Raw genomic sequence first — 19,856 nt, forward strand, 5'->3', positions numbered from 1 at the left:
ATAAGTTATTGTTTAATGCAATATTTATTACCTTCTCCAAAGTGTCAAGAGTTAATTGCTATAACAAGGCTGTAGCAGACTTAGAAAATAATCTATACTGATGGGTCAACATTATAAGTGCATTTTACACAAATGCAACATCAATATTAATGTAACTTTACAGAATGTACAATTAAAATGTATGTGTGTATATATATATATATATATGTGTGTGTGCGTGTGTGTGCGTGTGTGTGTGTGTGTCACTATTTTAGGAATGCTATTACAGGGGAACTGGGTCTAACAATATGCATCAGTGTTACATGAGTGAAATCACTGATGCTCTTCCTTGAGATTCCTGTGATATGACTCAGTTCTCCCAAAACCTGTAATGCATGAAGAGAAAGTAAGTCTACACAAATAAAAACTGTTTGCAGTGTATTTGCAACAGATTATGTACACACTAACAGTAACTTAACTTGGATAAAGTTGATGACTTGATATGTTTACATATGTCCACACATCATCTACAGTTTTTAACATTTTAAAAAGCTGAGAACTAACAATACTGTAAGTGTGATTAAATTACAGTGTTTACATACTTATATGACCCAAAAGTACTTCACCTGTTCCCATTTTCTAGCATAGAGGATGAATGTAGCCACAGAAATGACACCAACTCCAAGAAGCATGCAGTCTTCAGTCACTGTCACAAACTTCTCTCTGGTTTTTGCACAGGCAGTCTTAGAGAGTGAATATTGCACTTCCATTTCCACCACTTCCATTTCAAACTTTCAAATTAAAACTGCAAACAGATCAGGCCCTGGCCCCATTCTACACGCTGGGGATGCTGACTTGGGATGTTACATGTTGCTACCAAATTTCATACATCTCAGTGAAATGTGCCACGGTGGCTACTTTGTTAAATCTTTGAAGAGGGCTCTGTTGAGCCATTTTGCCATATCTGATATCACTTTAAGTCAGTTCTGATGCATGTGCCGGTGTTGTGTTCACAACTTGTTTCCACTGCCTCCAAGTGGCCAAAAAATCAGTTATTAATAATAACATACCCATAAACAATTAGGCTGTATGACTCATAATTAAATAGCTCTTGGGTAAATGTCTTGCAGGGGGACAAGCCGTGAGAAACATGATGCACAAGACAGAATGTGAAACCAAAACACTGACAGTTCTCAGCTGCTTGCAGTCTACTCAACTGCCAATCAAGCAGCTTGCCCACTCTACCATGACGCTAACCACCTGTCCCAAAACATCAGAAAATGTGGCATAAAGGTGATTGTGATACCTCTGTTCTCTGGATGGGCTGACACACCGAGTGGTAGTCTTCAACAAGGTGCCGTAGATGGCAGTCTTCTGTAGGCTGACAAACTGGAGAACATAGCAGCACAAGCCATACAGGTGCTCCACAGGGATGGATGGCTCATTGTGTCCTACAAAAGTTTGATTGCAACAAATCAGTATAGGGTGTATATAGATATGATTATCTTCAGAGCTCTTTTCATTAATATTACCCAATTACTTTTACATCCCATCACTTAACCTAAGTTGCTCTGTGTTAGATATCTCACCAAGCACCTCCAGAAGGATCTCCACGTATGTCAGAGGATTTGGAGCATTTAGTCTGAATTCAAGCCCTTTTAAAATCATCAGCTCTGTTTCCAAGAGAGCCTGCTTGGAAACACTGTGGCCAACTGAATGCAGGAACTGTACAGCAGTATTGTTGTCGATTATCTAAAAATTGAAAAATTAAAGGAGATTATCTTATTTTTAATCACACAGAATGTAAAGTTATTAATAACAGACATCTCAGAACTTACATGACTGTGCAAAGACAGTTTGCTCGCAAGTTGCACACAGGAGAAGATGATGAGGGGGAATTTCTCCTTGATCTTGTCAAAAATAGCATCTTCATAACTTCTTGGCTGATCAGCAGCTGCACCTTGAGGTGTGGGTGTGGTGAGCAAATCTGTGAGGTGCTTGACCATGAACCTAAGGGAAATAATTATTCACATGAAGGCATGACTAAACCAATAATATAAGGTGTGGGATAGGAAGGCAAATGTGCTGCTATTCATTACCTTTGAAGTAATTCAATGGCATGGTATCCAGCCAGTGGATCAAGTGTCAGTTCTTCGGTCATCAGGAAGATGTACTCTAAATATATAGCAATGCATATGCAGAGAGCAAAACGGAAAAGTCCTTTTCTGAAAGAAGGCATGAGCTAAGCATGTTGGGAAAGAGTTGACAGACCATAATTGGACCATACCAAAGACATTTGTAGAAAGGAATTTGTAAGGCAATATCATGCCTGCAGTAAAATGGAGTCAGTAAATGTGTCTGGGCAGTCTAGTGTAAAGTGACACAAGGACAGATCTCATGTAATTCTGTGAAATGGGATCATTCAAATGAAATCTGATAACTCTCCATGTATTCACTGTCATTTATGAGCTCTCTGCAGTGATGTTAATTTGACACATGGAACACAAGGAAATGAAAAACTATGAATATTTTGCATCATTTATCAAGGTACAAATTGCCCTCTGGAGGATAATATAAAATAACACTTAAGTCCAGATTGTCCTATAAAGGGGATCATTAAGGGTGCATAATATTTGTTTAAAATTCTTTTCTTTATTCTTATTTAGTGTGAAATAACAGCTAAGATCCATGTAAGTAAAACATCTAACACTGAATCACAATCCTGCTGGGCTCTCAACACCACCCACCAGCCAAACACTGGCAAAAAAAACTGTATCGTGACTGGCTGGTTTTCCTACTGACAAGTTAGTTTGAAAGAAACTAAAGTATTTATTTGGAAATTCCCTTCCAGCTGTGAGATTGGCAGGTTACTTAAGTAAGCCAGCAGTGAAAACAGGAGAAGCATGTTTAAGAGGTATCCCCGTGAATTTGTTTTAAATAAGCTGCATTTTAGCTGTTATGTTAACTACTAAGAGGCATATGGACGTTCATTAGAAGTCATTAAAACTGCTTTCCATCTGCTCCTCCTCACTAGCAGAGATTGTCTACTGAGATGCTGGCAGCTGGAAGACTGGGAGAGGAGTTGGTATTAAGAATCAGCATCCATAATGACAGGGCTCACAATCCCAGGTGTTTGAAAGATTTAAGAGTAATGACAGGGTGCACTGAGGCTTAGTGTGACACTCAGAGCCAGGCTTTTACAACGTAGTCAATCCCACCATCTGAAAAATCTTTACAGCATGAATTGTATTATAAGAACACAAAACGTACCGCAGGTCAACTGATAGTAGCCAACTCCATATACAGTACATTATTGTAGCACTCATAGGAGGTACAGTGTCAGATTTTGTTTTGAATTTATCCCATTGTTGAAATGACTGTAGCAATGTGGATCATGTATGTATATACCTGTAAAAATAATAATAAATAGTTAAAAAGGGAATAAAACATTTGGCAGTGGAGGAGGTATTTATCTAGCTAATTGTCACACCTGTGACTGTAACGTAAGAGATTTAAAAACAGCTGTCTTACCTGGATGACCTATGGAGAAATTCAAATATTTTGTATTTGCAAACCTCAAGCAAAAATGTTGAAATTTAATGGCGTAACCAAGCAGATAGCCTTAAAATAACATACTCGCATAGTTCGACTAACGTTAGGAGTTCGTTTGATTAACAGAACAATTAGAACGTTTCTGTATTAGCAGAATGAAACTGGGGCAAGATATAGCCTACTTACCAATGAGTCTTTTATCTTTGAAGCTTCCACTACATTTAGATAGGTTGTTGAGGTTATCTTTGTTGCTTTTGTTGAGATTAATAAGAAAATCTGCGAGTAGGTCAAAAGAGGCTTCCCGAAACTTGAAACTTATACTTTGACTCGGAGAACAAAATAATCTTTTCGCCATTTACAATTACTGGTAGCTGACTTCTATAAGCACACACGTTAAATTCACAAAGGGAAAAGGCAAAGTTTAGATTTAAGAGTTTGTTCACTTCTGTCAAAAAATAATAGTAAATCCAAGAGTAGGAAGTGTTTGAAGATTATACTTTCCAGAAGATGGAGCTATTCTCGAGGTTTTGCTCCCAAGCTGGTTTCAACGTCAGCGGGTAGGAACCAAAGATGACATGAGGACTTGTTTGGATGTTGCACGTTGTACGTTCTACAGCTCAGTCCTCCAGGCGCAGATCTGACAACATACTGATGGGCTACTCGCAGTGCGATTAAACGCTGCCGGTGCGGCTGATCATTTGAAATGCAGCGGTGCGCATTAGCGTTGTGAAACAGCCAGACACCCCTGACTGACTGCAGACATGGCTGACAAGTTACAGAAGGACCCCGATGCTCCCTTTGCAACCAGGATAGACCCGACCAAAGAGGGTCTTTCTACTCAACAGATGTATTTCATCAGACAGGTAGAGCGTGAACAGTTGAGGAAGAAAACACAGAAGCTGCGGGGGCGAAACATTGTCACGGGGCTCGCCATCGGAGCTATCGTAATGGGAATCTGTATCCTTGCCGAGCACACTTAACGTCAACACAAGGTGAACTATGTAAGATTAGCTTAGCATGCTACAGTTACGCCGTGGTCCATTGGTTTGAGTAAGACATCTGTGTTTAACACAACATAATACTGAGCCCAATTGAGCTAATTTAACTGTGCAGCTTTTATTTTAGGAAGCAATGGCCGTTAGACCGATTCATTGAATGCATGATAGCTGGCTAAGATTGAGAGCTTACCTGTAAAGAAACTGTGGAGTGTAATAAATGAAAAGATAAATGTCAAGTCTGTCTAAAAATCCTTTGGTTACTCGCCAGTTTGCGTTAAATGTTATTAACCATATACTGTCAATGTTTTGAGAATAACTAAACTAGGGAAGATTAACCGCGGTGTCTTCCTGGTGCCGTCGCGATGTTCCGGACAAACAAGGTGTTTGAAACTTGAAGGTAACATTTAGCTGCCTCTTAAAGCCACATTGTTGTCTTTCTGTAATTAAATATTAAAGTATGCTATCTGTATTTTTTTTTTAAATTATTTTACAGAAGCTCGCTTTTGCTATGTAAAGTTATAGACATGAGAAAGAAACTATCGAGGATGCGTTCACGTCTGTTATATTATGTTCCTCGCTTCCACTACTTTGCCTTGACCCCTTGCTCCTCACATCAGATGGCTACACATTTTTCTCCGTCTCCCAGGAGAAGATCATGGATGAACTAGATGAAGAGGCCAAACGTGCACAAATGCAGGGACCAAAGACTGGAGCTAACTGAGATTAATGAGTTTCCTGCCTGTTCTTGGACTGTGTGTCTGTCCTGCACTTCAGCAAGAAGGGACTTATGAGGACACTGAAGCCACTGATTGATATTCCATGACTGGCTGCTGTTTTTTTTTTCCATGCTGAGACAGTGCTGGACTTTGTTGTGTCTTGATTGTGAAGGGTGATTGTGTGGTTAGGCTGCTGAATTTAAACTATAGAGGTGTCTTGATTTTGATTAAGCTTACCTGTCACTGGAAAGGACTAATCCGCTGGCCTCCACATGACCTTACATCCTACGCAAAAGGCCTAGACTTAAGAGCAATTAAAACCTTTATCTGACAGGTTTTCAGCCCTGATCATGTGAAGTGAAAACCGTATGAGAGGGAATAAGCTAAATTTCAGTCAGCAAATCATATTACAGTGGCCTTTAACAGCAAAGAATGCCAGCGACACTGTTGAAATGACACACAGATTAACCTGTTGAAACGTATTATTTATGTCAAAAAAGTGACAATTTATTGAATAAAAATCAGAAGTGTTGGATTTCTTTTAACACAGTTATGTCTTTGTGCAGTAAAGATAACATAAGAACAGTGGTATTTACAGTTGCATTTATTTTTGCCAAAATTTGATATACAGAGTTCTGATCTAGCCACCAAATCTCAAGAGTAAAAATATAAAATAAGACATTGTTAAGGGAAAGGCACAGATTCAGCATGGCAGGACAGCAGCTTCAGAAAGCAATATAATTATATATTTACATTCAAAATTTAGAAATGTCTCTTAATATATTACGAATCTTGCAGGAGTTCAACTGCCGGAAAATTCAGTGTGTATTGTGAATATATATATATATATCTTTTTTTTTGTAAGGCAACTACAGATTCACAGCTTGGACTGATTTCTCCATGTCCCTCAATGTACTAATTGTTTAAAACTGCGGGAAGGTAGATCATCATTGCTGTGATCCAATATGAAATATTGTGATCAAACATAAACTGGACAATATCCTCTACCGCTCTTTATGGAAAAATAACAGGACAACATATCAGCTCTTCCTCAAGGGAGCACAGTTTTGTCCACAAATGTGTTAAATGACTGAGAATCAAAGTAGAATTTACTAAAGTGCACAAGGTGCTTGATCTATGGAACAAGCAACACATATGATTTTTGCTTGAGCAAGAATTAAGGTTGCTGAAATATTTTGTTTACTCTTGTAAACATGATCTATAAATGCACTCTACTATATACACATGAACAAATAATGGGAAAGCCAGTAGTCTAAAACCTAGGTGGATTTTTCACAACTAATTGATATGAGAAAATACCTCTTTTCCATTTTAAGCCAGCTATAGTGTTTGAAAATTGATCTTCTCTATGCTTCTGCACCTTTCTGCTTAAACTAGCTACATGCCAACATTTATAAGTGTTGTTCAACTTTTCTTCCTGATCCAGTAATCTTCATGCTATCTCCTCATTGTACTGCTGTACAACATGAAAAATCACCTTCACGACATTTGAAAATGTCAGAGCTGAGTCTAGTATGTAGGTGATCTTATCAGATGTCAAAACCACTAAAAAAAGACGTAATACAACAAAATGTTTTCATAATACATATTTGAATAAATCAAATATCTGTAATTGTATCTAGACTGCTCTCTGGAAGGCAGTAATCAATCAGAGTATATTCACTGTACAGTCAGCAGGTGCTGAGACATTATTAACAAACTACAGCAAATAAATTGTGAGATTATCCATAATGTTGTCATCTGTGCACAACAATTGTCAGTGAGAGTCAGAGCTTTGCTGTGGTTCACATTACTGTGCTCGGACTGATTAACTGCAGTGAGTCAGACAAGCAGGAAAACAGCAACTATACAAATCATTCTGGGTCAGAGTCATAGCAGGTGCTGCTGTACTGTAGCTCAAAATGCTACAATTACAGCACTTTGACTATCACTTGACTGCGTTAAATTCAAAAAGCTTGTTCAGAGGAAATATTTAAAACAAACTGATGTGACATTTTGCAGTGTACTGTGTGGCAGCCTGGACTGAAGCCAGTTACTTCTGAACTGTTCGGTGTGACTCTATTTACAAGAGAGCAAAAGTCAACAGTTTTAACATGATTCAGACTGGGTAGATATTCTGTGCTTCAGCTGCAACAAATTCACCAAATCTGACGAAGGGCTGAAAACTGGATGTTACAGTTCCTGTGTAAATCCAGCTCTGCTGATAAAAGTTTCTATACATTTGAGGTAAATGACCACTGGCAGAACCATGTGACCTGGCAGAGGTGATGCAGTTTTTTGCTGATCCGTGTGCCAGTGAAAAGTGTTAAAGTGATCCTCCTTTAGGACGGGTTTGACCACTGCAGTCACACTTCAGATGAGGTAGTCCAGATATACAGCGTGCTTGGCTGAACGTTTCTTACTAGAAAAGTGAGATGGAAAAAACACAATGTAAGACTTAACTTTTTTGCATTTTTGTGGAGTTCAACAAGTTTGTTTATGCCATGACCACTCACCATTCTACTAATGTCAGTGGCAAAGGTGACCCCTTTGCTAGGTTTATCCTGGGAGCCGCTGCTGCTGCCTCCAAGGGAGTTTCTCCTGATGATACCTAGGGAAACAAACAGTACATAAACTTAAGTTGTCACATGTTTACTAGATTAACTGACAAGTTCCTTATCAGAGAGAAATGTGGATATTCTTTCTTACCTTGGAGCGGCAACATCTCCAAGCGCTGCAGGCTGTTCCTGCGGGATGAGGGGAAACCGCTGCCCTTGGACAGGCGGCGCTGTCGACTGGATAACATAGCAGCAGGAGACACGATGCCAGGGGGAGGAACCTTCCCCATCTTTTCATACAGCTCCTCAATCTCTCTTTTCTGGGCAGCCTGCAGGGCCTGCACCTCTGTCAGATGTCTGATAAGGGATAAAAAGTAACAAATAAGCAAGTAAATATCAAGTAAGTTGTTGAAGGTCTGCTTTTGTTGCTTGGAAAAATATCGTTTTCAGTTACTTATCAAGCCAAAAATGTACAACATTCTCTTTCTCCATGCTTCTCAAATGTGAGGATTTTCTGCTTTTCTCCTCATGCAGTAGAGTTGTTGTTGAAGCTTTTACCATAAACCACACATACCGTACAATATAAAGAAACAGTGACACTGAGTGTGTTTGAATTTGATGTCCATGAGAGTGTAAGACTCCTGATGAAAGCTCCTAATGTTCCTCCCTATTTAATCTCATCTAGTTGACTTCAGCATTTTCTGATGAAACTACTTCTGTCGTCTTCTGTTTTCTGTTAATATTTTATTTACAGCACCTATTAAGTACAGAACTGTATTTTGGGGGACTTCACTGGTGTCACTTACTTTTCTCTGAGTTCTTGGAGCTCCTCCAGCATTTCTTCATCGTCACTGTCCGAGTCATCGCTGCTTAGGTAGGGAGCGTTGCGGTTGTAAGTCATCATCCATAGGTGGTGAAGGGCGTTGCTGTACTGTGGGCTGCCTGCTGCTCCGTCCCACAGCCTCCCTTCCATCTCAGCAGCCGTCACTGAGAGCCCGCTGTCCGCAGACGTTCCCATCAGACTGAGGCTGTACGCTCTCCTCCGACTCCTCTTCCTCGTTCTCTGTCGTTCTCCAACGACCTCCACCTCTACCTCCTCCTCCTCCTCTTCTTCATCCTCTTCTTCATCTTCCTCTTCTCCTCTGTCCTGGTTTTGCTGCTGGTGCTGCTGCTGCTGCTGTTGCTGCTCCTGGCTCCCAGCCCACCCCAGCTGCCCGTCAACCTCCTGGAGGACCCCCGTCGACCCTCTGTGGAGGTGTGGGTGAGGAGGGGACATGGTGAGGGAGGTGCCCAGGCTGGTCTCAGACTCCCCCTGTTCCTCTGTGCTGCTCTCTGAGGGGGTGCTGCCGCTGTCTGCAGGCTGTGGTGCAGGAGGTACAGCACCTACAGGCGCAGCAGGCGCAGGGATATCCATGCTGGGTGTCACCTGGAATCGCCCGACAGTCACCGGTGCAAACTGGACTTCTGTGATACAAAATAAGAAAGGGTTTTAATCAGTGTAAATGCTATTATGTAGCCTCTTAGTCCTCTACACATCTGCTGCAGGCATTTCTAAAAACATTTTTACCTTGACTAAATCTCTTCAGGATAAAACGTATGCAAATTACATGATGAAGTATCCTAATGTATGTATTTTTAAAAAGAAATGGGTTATATTAGGTAACATCAGTGCTAGGAGGTTGTAGTACTTACTTTTAGAGTCCCTGAATAAGATGTTAGAACATCTGGACAGCTAATTTATATGAGTGACAACCAATCACTGGCTAAACAGCAGTGATTGTTCACTAATCTGATCACAGCTGATTGATCATCACAACAAAGCCACATTCATTCCAGACTGATTAAAATCTAATCATGTGTTTCTTGGCAACGGACCTCACAGAGGTATCACTCTGTTTGTTTTTGTGTGTGTGTGTCTCATTTCCTAAAACAGTACTCTCCCAAGGGCCTTAATTTACAGCAGCGACAGTTGTTGTTTATCTGGTGACACATTCAAACCGAGAGCAGAAACAATCTGCATGCACTCACATCTGCAGACAATTTTAGGGCTGGAAATCTGCAGTGTCTCAGTTCGCCCACTAAGTGTCCTTCTTACAGTAAACACAGAGAGTCTCTGGGCCAGTGCCCACTGAAACAGAGGGACTCTGTTGAATGTGGGTATAAATACTGACAGGTGTGGATGTGGGAGGAGAGGCCTGTAACGAGCGAGGCTGCTCGCTGATTGGTCAGTGTCGGTGGGTAGGGCCGCAATCACACCTACGTTTGTGTTCGTATTGAACGGAACATTACATCCAGACAGTTACGCAACGACTCCCGTGGCACCACTAATAGGTGATAATGTCACCGAGGATACAACGAAGAGAAAGAGAGAGGAGGACTGAAAACAACTCAAAAGGCAAATTGTCCGTAACAGAGACATCAGACTGTATTTAGACCTAATACATCATGAAAATGGAGAAGAGGAGAAAAACTTTGGCTGTGGTTGCATTTGTATGTATACACAAGTGCATGTGTGTGTGTGTGTGTGTGTGGGTGGGTGGGGGGGTGTTTGGGGCTGCAAACATAAACATATATACAGTATGTCATTTTCCAGCTCTCTCAGCCCCTCGCTAATGACATACGATGCAGAGATGGAGAAACAGAAACAGAATTTCTTACCAGATTCAGTGGAAGAGGCTTTTGGTTTTGGGCTACTGGCATTCATCGTAGGTACGGTGGGGTGCAACTGAGTGCTGAAGGATGATAACTAGACAGGAAGAATAAATAATATTACCATTAATGCTACAGCAGATTGGATATTAACCCAGATGTGACTGATGCATATTAAAAAGTGTTTATTCGTTAATGTCCTTCAAAAATTCAGTGTTTCAGCGATCACTCATGGCAGGCAACCAACTTAGTTTTATTGTCACACGCATCCCTGGCCTGATTGTAGCTTACATAAAATGATCCCAGCAAGTTTGACACAGTGTAGTGCTAAGATTTTAAATCTGGGAAAAACAGATTCAATCAATCCTTCAAAACCTAAAGATATTCAGTTAACAAACATTCAAAACAGAGATTAGAGGCAGGAGTTGTGAAGCTGGACCAGCTAATGTTGAGGGGCATTGTTGCTCAATAAATGACTTAAACAATTCATCAGTAATCACAAATTGTTGATTAATGTTCTGTTAACGGACTACCTGATTAACTGACAGATATAAAGTAATGACTCACAGTGCTTTCTGGGCTCTCTGGGGGTGATGGGGAAAGATCTGATGAGGAGTTTGAACTGGAGACTTGTGGTTTGGGTTTAGCCTGGGGCGGAACCTGTGCTGAGTATGGGTCCACATAACTGTTGAGACTGTCCTCCTGGGTCAGGCTGGGGGGACTGGAGAGTCCACCCTGCTGCAGAGGCTCCTGAGGAGCCAGTGGAAGAGTGGAAGGCATGGAGGGTGGAGGAGCAGGATGCAGCCAGCTTGGATGACTGCTCTGGGGGAAACTGACTCCATCCATCTGAGGCGTATTCTCAGGACTGTGGTAGATGTTGTTCTGTGCTGGGACGCCCGCTGAGGGGTAAGGGACCTCTGCCGGTGGGGTTTGGTACTGTTGTGAGTAGATGGAGGGGTAACCGGACTGTGGGGCCATGTGAGTGGGTAGCTGGGGGTGAAAGCCCGGAAAGGAGGGCATCACCTGGGTGGGCAGGCTCGCGGGAGGGATGAAAGACTGAGCCATGCTCATGGCCATGGAAATGACATTAGCCAAGGAAAACAAGGGCTGTGTGTGGGGGGGCCACATGTTGGGATGCTGAGGGGCAGGTGGGGACAGGGTGATGCTCTCACTGCTGCCAGGGCTTGGGGTCTCATTCGGAGGTATGGGGGACCCGGGGGCTGGGGAGGGAACAGAAGGGAAGGTGGGGTTACTGGCTACACGTGTCAGGGGAGGATGGATCCCTGCTGGCTTGGGAGAACTCGAAGAGCCTGGGTATGGGAATGGGAAGTGAGTGTGGCCCATGAAGGGTACATGGTAGTGCTGGTGGTGGGGCAGGAGAGACGCAGGATGGTGATGGTGCTGATAGTGAAGAGGAGACCCTGGGAGACAAAGACATAATAACAGTTTTAATTAAACTGTGAAAGAAGAAGCAGGTACGAAAAAGGAAAAAGTTTCGTAATATCTCCATTTAATTTTAATTTCATTTGTGCATTAAAATCTAAGTTTAATTCTGAATGCCCTCCCCCCGTGGGTTTGCAGTGGAATATTGGACAGAGTTGACCCAGAGAGACAAATTAGATCACTCACCCCCCCACCCCCACCCCCCCTCTCAGGGTTTGGTCAGTCCAATTCTTCCTTCAACCCCCTGCCAAGACACACGCCATGTGGAGCATAAATCCTTCCCGTACTTATAAATAATGGGTTTCCATGGCGAACAAAGACATTTTGTTAGAACACTATCCGACTGTAATTGCATTTGTAAACCGGGGCACTTGCACACTGGGATTACATGGCTGTGAGGGATTCAGCATCAATGGAGCGAGTGGGGCTTTAACGTAGGATGTTTTACGAGGAGTTTAAATGAAACACACGTGTGTGTACACAACTTTTTGGGTCTGATTGTGAGATTAAAGTAGTCAGGATTTCTACATCACTCCTTAGGGAACACTTTAGGATGCCAATATCCCAGCTCTGGTCTATTGATTTGACATTTACCTCAACAATGGCTCCACAGTTACAAACCACACCTCCTGTTGCTGATGATGCAAACCAGCCTCTGCTCTTTCCATGCTGACGGAAACGTAGGTTAGGCAACACTCTATAATGATGGCGGGTGGCCAAGAGGCATTGCGCAAGCGACCATGCAATGGACACCCAGCAGAGAGGGGACACATGACAAGAGGGGATGAGGATGTTCAGATGGCTGCTGAGGCTGAAACAAGGGGGCTTATGGAAGATATGTGTTCTTTAATTTACTTCAAATGCCCCTCCTGTGGGGAAGCAGACTTTGTTGGGGGAGGAGGTTTTCTTGGAAATTCTGCAGGAGTTTGTGCTGGCAAACAGATGTTGCCGACTATCGCGGAACTGGAGAAAAGCTAGTGGTTTACAGCGACAGCATTCACAGCTCCCTAAAAGCCAAAAAGCGCCCTTCAGGTGAGGTAATTACCCAAGAGGCCCTGCTGCAAGGCAGAGACAGACGAAGGCTTTGAGGTGTGGGGATGGCGGATGGCGCCATGCGAATGTCAGAACAATACCAAAAACGGGCCCTGAGGAGGGGAGGGAGGGGGGTTTATGAGGTAGCTGTGCTTCACTTTGACTTATTCTTTGCCAAAAGGACGGTATTTTTCACTGTGCTGAAACAGTAAACAATGCTAGGCCTCTTCACGTAGGGACCAGAGGGAGGGGTGGAGGGCTATTTACCTGGGGCGTTGTGGAAAGACTGCGAGCGTATTAGAGGTCGCCCAGATGAAGTAATGTCTGCACTGAAGACGTCTCCATTGGGGCATGGGGGAGAGCCACATGCCCCTACACTCGGGTTAGCCACACTGAAGTCTATGACAAGACACACACATGCGTAAGTAGATGCCCGTGCACACACGTCTGCACACACACACACACTTGTACACACACGCTATGATCATGCATAGTCAAAAAAAGATGCAACACACAAATGCAAATTAATCTGACATGCTGTGAAAGACAATCATTACGCAGCTCACACACACTTAATGTTAATTGGTGAATGTCATGAATTTTTTTTTTAAAGCACAGTCCTGAGATATTAATTCACTGAGATCATATATAATCTCCTCAAGCATCAAATTACCCAGGTTCCCCAGAATGGGTGAAATAAGTTAATCAGACGAGACGTGAGACTTACCAGGCAGAGAGGAGGACGAGTGTGTTCGAGGCAGGGTGTGACTGTGCAGATTGGGCTGTAAAAGAGCACAGTTGATAAAACTCAGTCTCCACTTCTGTTCATTATTGATAAAAATGTTGAAATGCTAAGTATGGTATGATTCAGCTGCTGTACAAAGCTACTTTGTAGGTCTGATCACAAGCACCAAAAGGTGGGTAGAAGCTGGACTGGAGAGTACTGTGTTCATATTAAAGTGGTACTACTTTAGTGTTGTGTCTTTCAATTTGTAGTCTCCAAGCCAAAGCTAAAATACTCAGGTGGTTTATAGTGGGTAATTTTTTCAGGCTTGACAATGCTTCTCCATCACCACAGAAGATATTATACAACTGTTTTCACAGGCTAAGTTGTAACGCCTCATAATGTGATTCCCTTCATTTGAAATCCATGTAATGCCTCTTTAAACAAGACACTAAAACACTGGATGTTTAAGACTTCAGCTGATGTATTTGACCCCAAGACCTGACCTCATGTATATTATCCACTTAATACATGTGTAGTACAACATGTATTAAGTGGATCTCTTTTCTCTGTTAGTGCAAAGACAGTTTAAAAGATTCTACTGTTAATTTGCAAAGAGCTGTTTCCATAATAAAACCCATTTTATTAACCAGTTAATATAACTATTATTGCTTCATTGTGCATTCATACAAGGTCATTTCATAGGAAGTCTTTTATGCCAAAGTCTTGGCATTTCTGTTGATCCCCTAACTTTCCCTCTAGTACCACCATGAGGTTTACATTTGTGGTTTTGAGAGCAATGACCCAACAACTATGCCAACATACTATGAAATTTGGTATATATACACCATGTTTATGTCCTCCCCATGAATGAATTGTTGTTTGATGATATTTTAACTTTTCATCTTCCGCTCAAAGCTCTGCCGTGACAAGTATTGCTTTCCAGGGATTCAACCTCCATTTATACACCATGTCTGTTCTGAAAACTCTCAGAATAGCACGATGTTAAAAGAGCCAGAACAGAGATACAGTAGATGGATAAGTCTATGGGTTTGTGGGTTTCTTCCTGCCTTAACCAGCCTGGTCTGGTTTTTTTGCAGGATAGTGCTGGGAAGATCAGCCATAATGATTTTCAGGGGATGTGGTCCATGTAGTGTTTTTAATCAGGTGCTGGAGTGAAGCCAGGAGAGATTTGTCCAATGTGGTTCAGGGTAATTATGTAGCTAGGGGGTCGGAAACACAGTGAACAAGGTAGGTGCTCTTACTTGTCTCTGTCTCTACATGAAACCACACATTATTCTTTTCTCCATCATTTACAAATATCTCTGATTATTTTTACTAGAGAGGGCATAAGGAGATTTGGTCTTTGTGTTCTACAGTGGAACATATCCTGGCAGAACAGACACTTCTTTTCCTTAAGTGGACAAACTGTATCTGATTAGGCATTAGGTCATATCTTGTACAGGATGGCACTGCTCCTAACAACTCTTTTTTTTTTCTTTCCTGGAAGTCCTCATTTTACAGCTTCACAGAATCTTGATTCATAAAGGCTTAATAAATCCAAACATAAATTATTTTACTCATTCAATGTGGGCAGATATACTGGAAAGTTCATTATGGTGTAAGCACTGGAAAGGATCTGTGGTTGTGGGAACAAATACATGTGGAAAAAAAAGGTGGCACGGGGTATGTTTCCACAAATCACAGGGTTTTATGACATTAGTGCTTTTAGAAACATTATGTTCTAAATGAAAGTGCTATCTAAGGTGGCTTTAAGAACACTTAACCTTCTATCTTTAAGGGCAAGTCTCAGGAGGGACTGTGGACAGTGAGGAGAGCACTCACTCTACAGGCTTCCATTTGCACCAGATTTATGGGTCTGACTTAAATAAGCACAGATAGATACACTATAGCTAATTTATGATGATCAGACAGCACAGTAAAATACACACTCAGTCACTTTTAGTGCTTTGTTCTCAGCTAACAATGCTGTGATGTGGATTACTGGAAAGGAGCAGGTGCTGCTGCTGACCTGTGAGGAGGACAATGAGTTAACCCCGCTGTGGAACGCCGGCTGGGGGAGTCGGTGCCCACTGGAGTGGACCGGTTGGTCTTTGGTCATTAAAGCCTCGGCCCGTTTAATGATATCTCCCATGCGGTGGATGAAGCCCTCCTTCTCCGACGGGAGGATGAACTCGTTGTGCACCTGGATGACACAAAGGACAGTGGTGGAAGAAGCCTTCAGACGCTTTACTTGAGTAAAAGAAGCAAAACCACAATCTGAAGATACTCTGTTACAAGTAATTGCAATTTATGTAAAATGTAAGTAAAAGTATGCAGCAAAATGTACTTAAAGTGATGTGTCATATTACTGGATTAATGATACTAACGTTTTCTTTATTTATTTACTGTTTTAGCTGTTCAAGGTGGAGCTAACTTTACCGACTGTATATGCAGCTGTGTGATTAAATACGTAATAATGCATCATATTTCAGAAGTTCATCATGTGTTCTTTTATATAAAAGCTGCAACGTTAATAACAGCTGTAAACTAAGTGAAGTGCAGCACAAACAGTGCATTTTTTTACCCAGATGTAGCAGAGGAGAAGTATAAGGTAGCAGAAAATGGAGTAGAAGTATTTTAAAACTGTACTTGGGTACAGCACTTAAGGAAATGGAACTTCCACCACTGCAAAATACATGCTTCTAAATACACTAGATGTACTTGTCTATTTGTGTGTCTGTCTGTGAAATCTACCCACCTACCCTCAGGTAATACTTATTCTTGGGGGGAATACATAAATCATCTCATGTTAATCCCCAATGCAACAGTTTGTTAGAGGAGGTTTTGAGTTTTGCATATTCATGCAGTTCTGAGTATTGCTGTGAATTGTGGGTTGGGGCGTGGTGACCGTTTCCTGTCAGCATGGCATAATTCAGTCCTTTTAAAGCCGTATACTGAGAACCACGGGGGCTGTTGTGATGCCAAGCACCCCCGCTGCGCCAAGACTCAGTAAACAAAAGCCCACTGTGTTTTAAGAGTCAGGAAAACAGTACATTCAGTGAACACAAAGTGCTGCTGCACAGGCTGCCTCATCACGCCTTCATCACACAGGCTCTCGTATTTACACTACCTCTCTCCGCTGCAGCCGCTAATGAAGCTTAAAGACAATAACAGTGGAATGGGGCTGCTTACCTGCGTCACTCACTTCCCAGTAAGTGATAAGACATAATACCAGTCAGAGTCAGGACCGACAAACAAAAAGCTGTTAACTAGAGGCAGGATAAATCATGTGTACGTTCAGCTGAGATAGAGGAATCTGCCAGACTTATCAGCTGACAGAGTGAGTTCACTTATTTATTATTGACATTCTGAATCTGATACCTGTTGGCTAACAGCTAAGCACTACTAATGACTCACCATGACAGCAGCGATGTCTTCAGGGTTATCTCCATCCAGGTCAAACTTGAAGGTCACCATCTTGTCATTGTGTGTTTGCAGCTGACACTCCACCACCCGGTCCACTTTATCAGAGAGCTGCAGAGAGGGACAGGATCAATGTTAATGACAGGTGCCTGTTGACTCTCTGAAACACTGAGCACAGTTAAACACAGGGGGGAACAATATGTTTTTGTGTATGTGTGAATGTGTGAGCAAACATGGGGCCATGTGTGCGAGTCTGCTGATAACATGCAGCATGTTTACTGTATGTGTGCATTGTACTGTGCACTTTTTGAAACACTGTATGCACATGTGGTTATGCATGATCTGTCTGTGTCCGCCTCCAGTCCAAATATGCTCGTTAAAAGACCACAGAGTGTCCCGATCAGAAGAGAAATGCACTGCGGTTGCTGGGGAAAGAACAGCAGAGCTACTGATAATGTTACACAATCAGGGTGGAGCCACACCGCTTGCTCATAAATAAAATGCCTCTGTTAATTCAGTCATTCAGTCTGTAGAGTGGGGTTGATTTATTTGTTTATGATGTGCTTAAATGCATCTGCAGTGTTGTAATTAGACAAAACTTTTGATTTATTTTACCCCTGTGATGCGCAGCCTTGAGCGCGCCCTCCTCCTGAACAGCTTTGCAGCGGTTCGCCTTGCAGCCGTTTTGTCACTCTTCTCTGATAGGCCCTCATAGCCGTCACTCAAGCCTGAAGTGACATCGGAGGCATAGCTGCCAAGAAATAAATAATACATGTTGCCGGTTAGAAAATACACCCCTGAAAAAGCCACGGAAACATTCCTCATATAGCAATTTCAAAGTCAATTCATCATCTACGACATAAGTGTAAAAGGAATTGAATATCTATCATGGCTGATTGTCTTGGCATCACACATCATAATAAACAGCACTCTCAAATGTCAAATAAAGGCTTGATGTGCTACAGTGGCAATGGCTCTTGGGTGTAAACACTAGAGTTAAACATTACAGTTTAACAAGGCCTGTTCAGAGTCTATAGGAAGGCGGTGTTCATCCAGAGGAAGCCACATGTCCATGTGATCTGTTGTGTTTAAACAATGAATGTCTCAGAGAACTGGAGAACATTTTTTATATAAAAAGCTTTGGTTCAGCTAATTGTGTCTCCTGGGCCTTTTTGGATTGCTGCAGTCACAGACTCCCATCCTGTCCAACCCCCCTCCCAGCACTGGCTGCAAACATTTACAGGCCTACTGGTTGGCAGCATCCACCAGTCTCTATTTAAAAACCTCCACCTCACGGGTAACTTCAGTTCAAAGCTAAGCCTGTTTTCACCTTTAAATACAGAGTACATGGAAATTAAACAAAGTAAGGTCAACCATTTGTGTTGCTATTACAAATGATTTTTATGTTTTGTGATCTTTGGGAACACTTCAGGTCATCAGAATTCCAGGGCTTTTCCCAGAGGAGGAATTAAACAACTGGGAGTATGTTTTGGGTCCTGAACAGCGCTAAGCTAAGCTGTTATGAAACGTAATACTCAGCTTGTCATGACATTTATTGCAATCTATCACGGACCAAGCAGCTTACTACAAAAAAGCACTGAATTTACAGTATTTAAGCACACAAATATATTTTTTAATTAACTGACATGAGTTTTGACAATAGATTCATCGTGTAAGCCAGGATTTGCTGCTTTTCTTCATCTTATAACATTATGAAACATTACAGTGTCTGAACAGAAGATGGAGCCCAGATGAAAACTCCTCAACGCACACACACACGATCTACACATCTATTATCGGCTCTCATGCTGAGAATAAAGCCCCTCTCACTCTAATATCCCACCAACATGGAAAACAGGGCCTCCACAACATCTGAGACCCAGTCACACAGAAACCTGCAAGGGTCCATTCTGCCTCACTGCAATAAAAACACAGACGGGCCTGTCGATTGCCTCAAGCTGGTTGTCACAGCCCCACAGATGTGGAGGAGGAGGAGGTTATAGAGGGAAGACCGGACACTTCTGCTTGGTTCACATTGATTTTCAGGTCTCTAACTTAAGTAAAGGCGGAACTATTGAACTCCATTTTTCCTTGGATGGCAAGAAAAAGAGCAGAGTAAAAGAGAAAAGGAGGCTGAGGAGTGTTACCTGTCCACGGGGGAGTTGAAGCCACTCGGGGGCCCTGAGTTGCCATGTTCTATGTTGTTGGATACTGCAATACTCTATGAATAGAAATAATAAATATGTTAAGGTAAACATGAATGAAGAGTTTGATTAATTCAGTTTTAGCACAAGATTGTCACCAGAAAACACTGTCCACATAATGAATTTTAAGTGCAGTATTTAATTTACCTCAATCTTATCTTATCTCTACACAAAGTTAACATCAAATTCCCCAAATTGGCAATTCCCTTTGGTAAAAATAAGCATGTACAGTATATGGTCATGGTTTGTGGCCAAGCTGTCATGGTCTCCAGAGGATGAGGCCCTCTGATTTGGATGATCCTCTGACTTTTCCTGTAGTGCCACCATGGGGTTGATTTGTATGGTTGAGTATGAGTGATATATCTCAATGACTGTTTGATGGATTGCCATGATATTTGGCTCAGACATTCATGTCCTCCTCATGATGAATTACAATAAACTTAATTGGATTTGAATTTGCCCAATCCTTTGGTTTATGACTCAGTACTTGTGAAACTAGTCACATTCTCATCAGCCTCAGCTACAATGTAGTTCAGTTCTAATTAGCTAATGTTAGCATGCTAACACGTTAAAGT

General features: G+C 42.0%; 3 protein-coding genes across 3 annotated transcripts in view; 1 reads left to right on the plus strand and 2 right to left on the minus strand.

The window, feature by feature from the left end:
• Positions 1 to 225: 225 nt before the first annotated feature.
• LOC108886869 (cyclin N-terminal domain-containing protein 1-like) lies at positions 226 to 4,102 on the minus strand. The gene is made up of 7 exons (XM_018681953.2): positions 3,718 to 4,102; positions 2,079 to 2,154; positions 1,818 to 1,989; positions 1,569 to 1,731; positions 1,286 to 1,430; positions 606 to 702; positions 226 to 365 (listed from the first exon to the last, which is right to left on the minus strand). Exons 1-7 carry the CDS (start codon positions 3,884 to 3,886, stop codon positions 246 to 248), a joined length of 942 nt encoding a protein of 313 aa, XP_018537469.1. The 5' UTR covers positions 3,887 to 4,102; the 3' UTR covers positions 226 to 245.
• A 58-nt stretch (positions 4,103 to 4,160) lies between these two features.
• On the plus strand, positions 4,161 to 5,790 carry LOC108886871 (cytochrome c oxidase assembly factor 3 homolog, mitochondrial). Its single transcript, XM_018681955.2, has 2 exons — positions 4,161 to 4,488; positions 5,147 to 5,790. Exons 1-2 carry the CDS (start codon positions 4,293 to 4,295, stop codon positions 5,248 to 5,250), a joined length of 300 nt encoding a protein of 99 aa, XP_018537471.1. The 5' UTR covers positions 4,161 to 4,292; the 3' UTR covers positions 5,251 to 5,790.
• Positions 5,791 to 5,831: 41 nt separating this feature from the next.
• Positions 5,832 to 19,856, minus strand: part of LOC108886867 (serine/threonine-protein kinase WNK4-like) — a 74,359-nt gene continuing 60,334 nt past the window's right edge. Inside the window, 12 exon segments of the mRNA XM_051066250.1 lie at positions 5,832 to 7,667; positions 7,762 to 7,856; positions 7,955 to 8,160; positions 8,610 to 9,267; positions 10,462 to 10,549; positions 11,020 to 11,873; positions 13,195 to 13,326; positions 13,655 to 13,709; positions 15,684 to 15,857; positions 17,072 to 17,188; positions 17,693 to 17,828; positions 19,225 to 19,298. Of these exon segments, the coding sequence (XP_050922207.1) occupies positions 7,665 to 7,667; positions 7,762 to 7,856; positions 7,955 to 8,160; positions 8,610 to 9,267; positions 10,462 to 10,549; positions 11,020 to 11,873; positions 13,195 to 13,326; positions 13,655 to 13,709; positions 15,684 to 15,857; positions 17,072 to 17,188; positions 17,693 to 17,828; positions 19,225 to 19,298 (2,592 nt within the window). The 3' untranslated portion in view covers positions 5,832 to 7,664.

The sequence above is a fragment of the Lates calcarifer genome, linkage group LG23 (assembly GCF_001640805.2).
Source record: "Lates calcarifer isolate ASB-BC8 linkage group LG23, TLL_Latcal_v3, whole genome shotgun sequence".
Lineage (NCBI taxonomy): Eukaryota > Metazoa > Chordata > Actinopteri > Centropomidae > Lates > Lates calcarifer.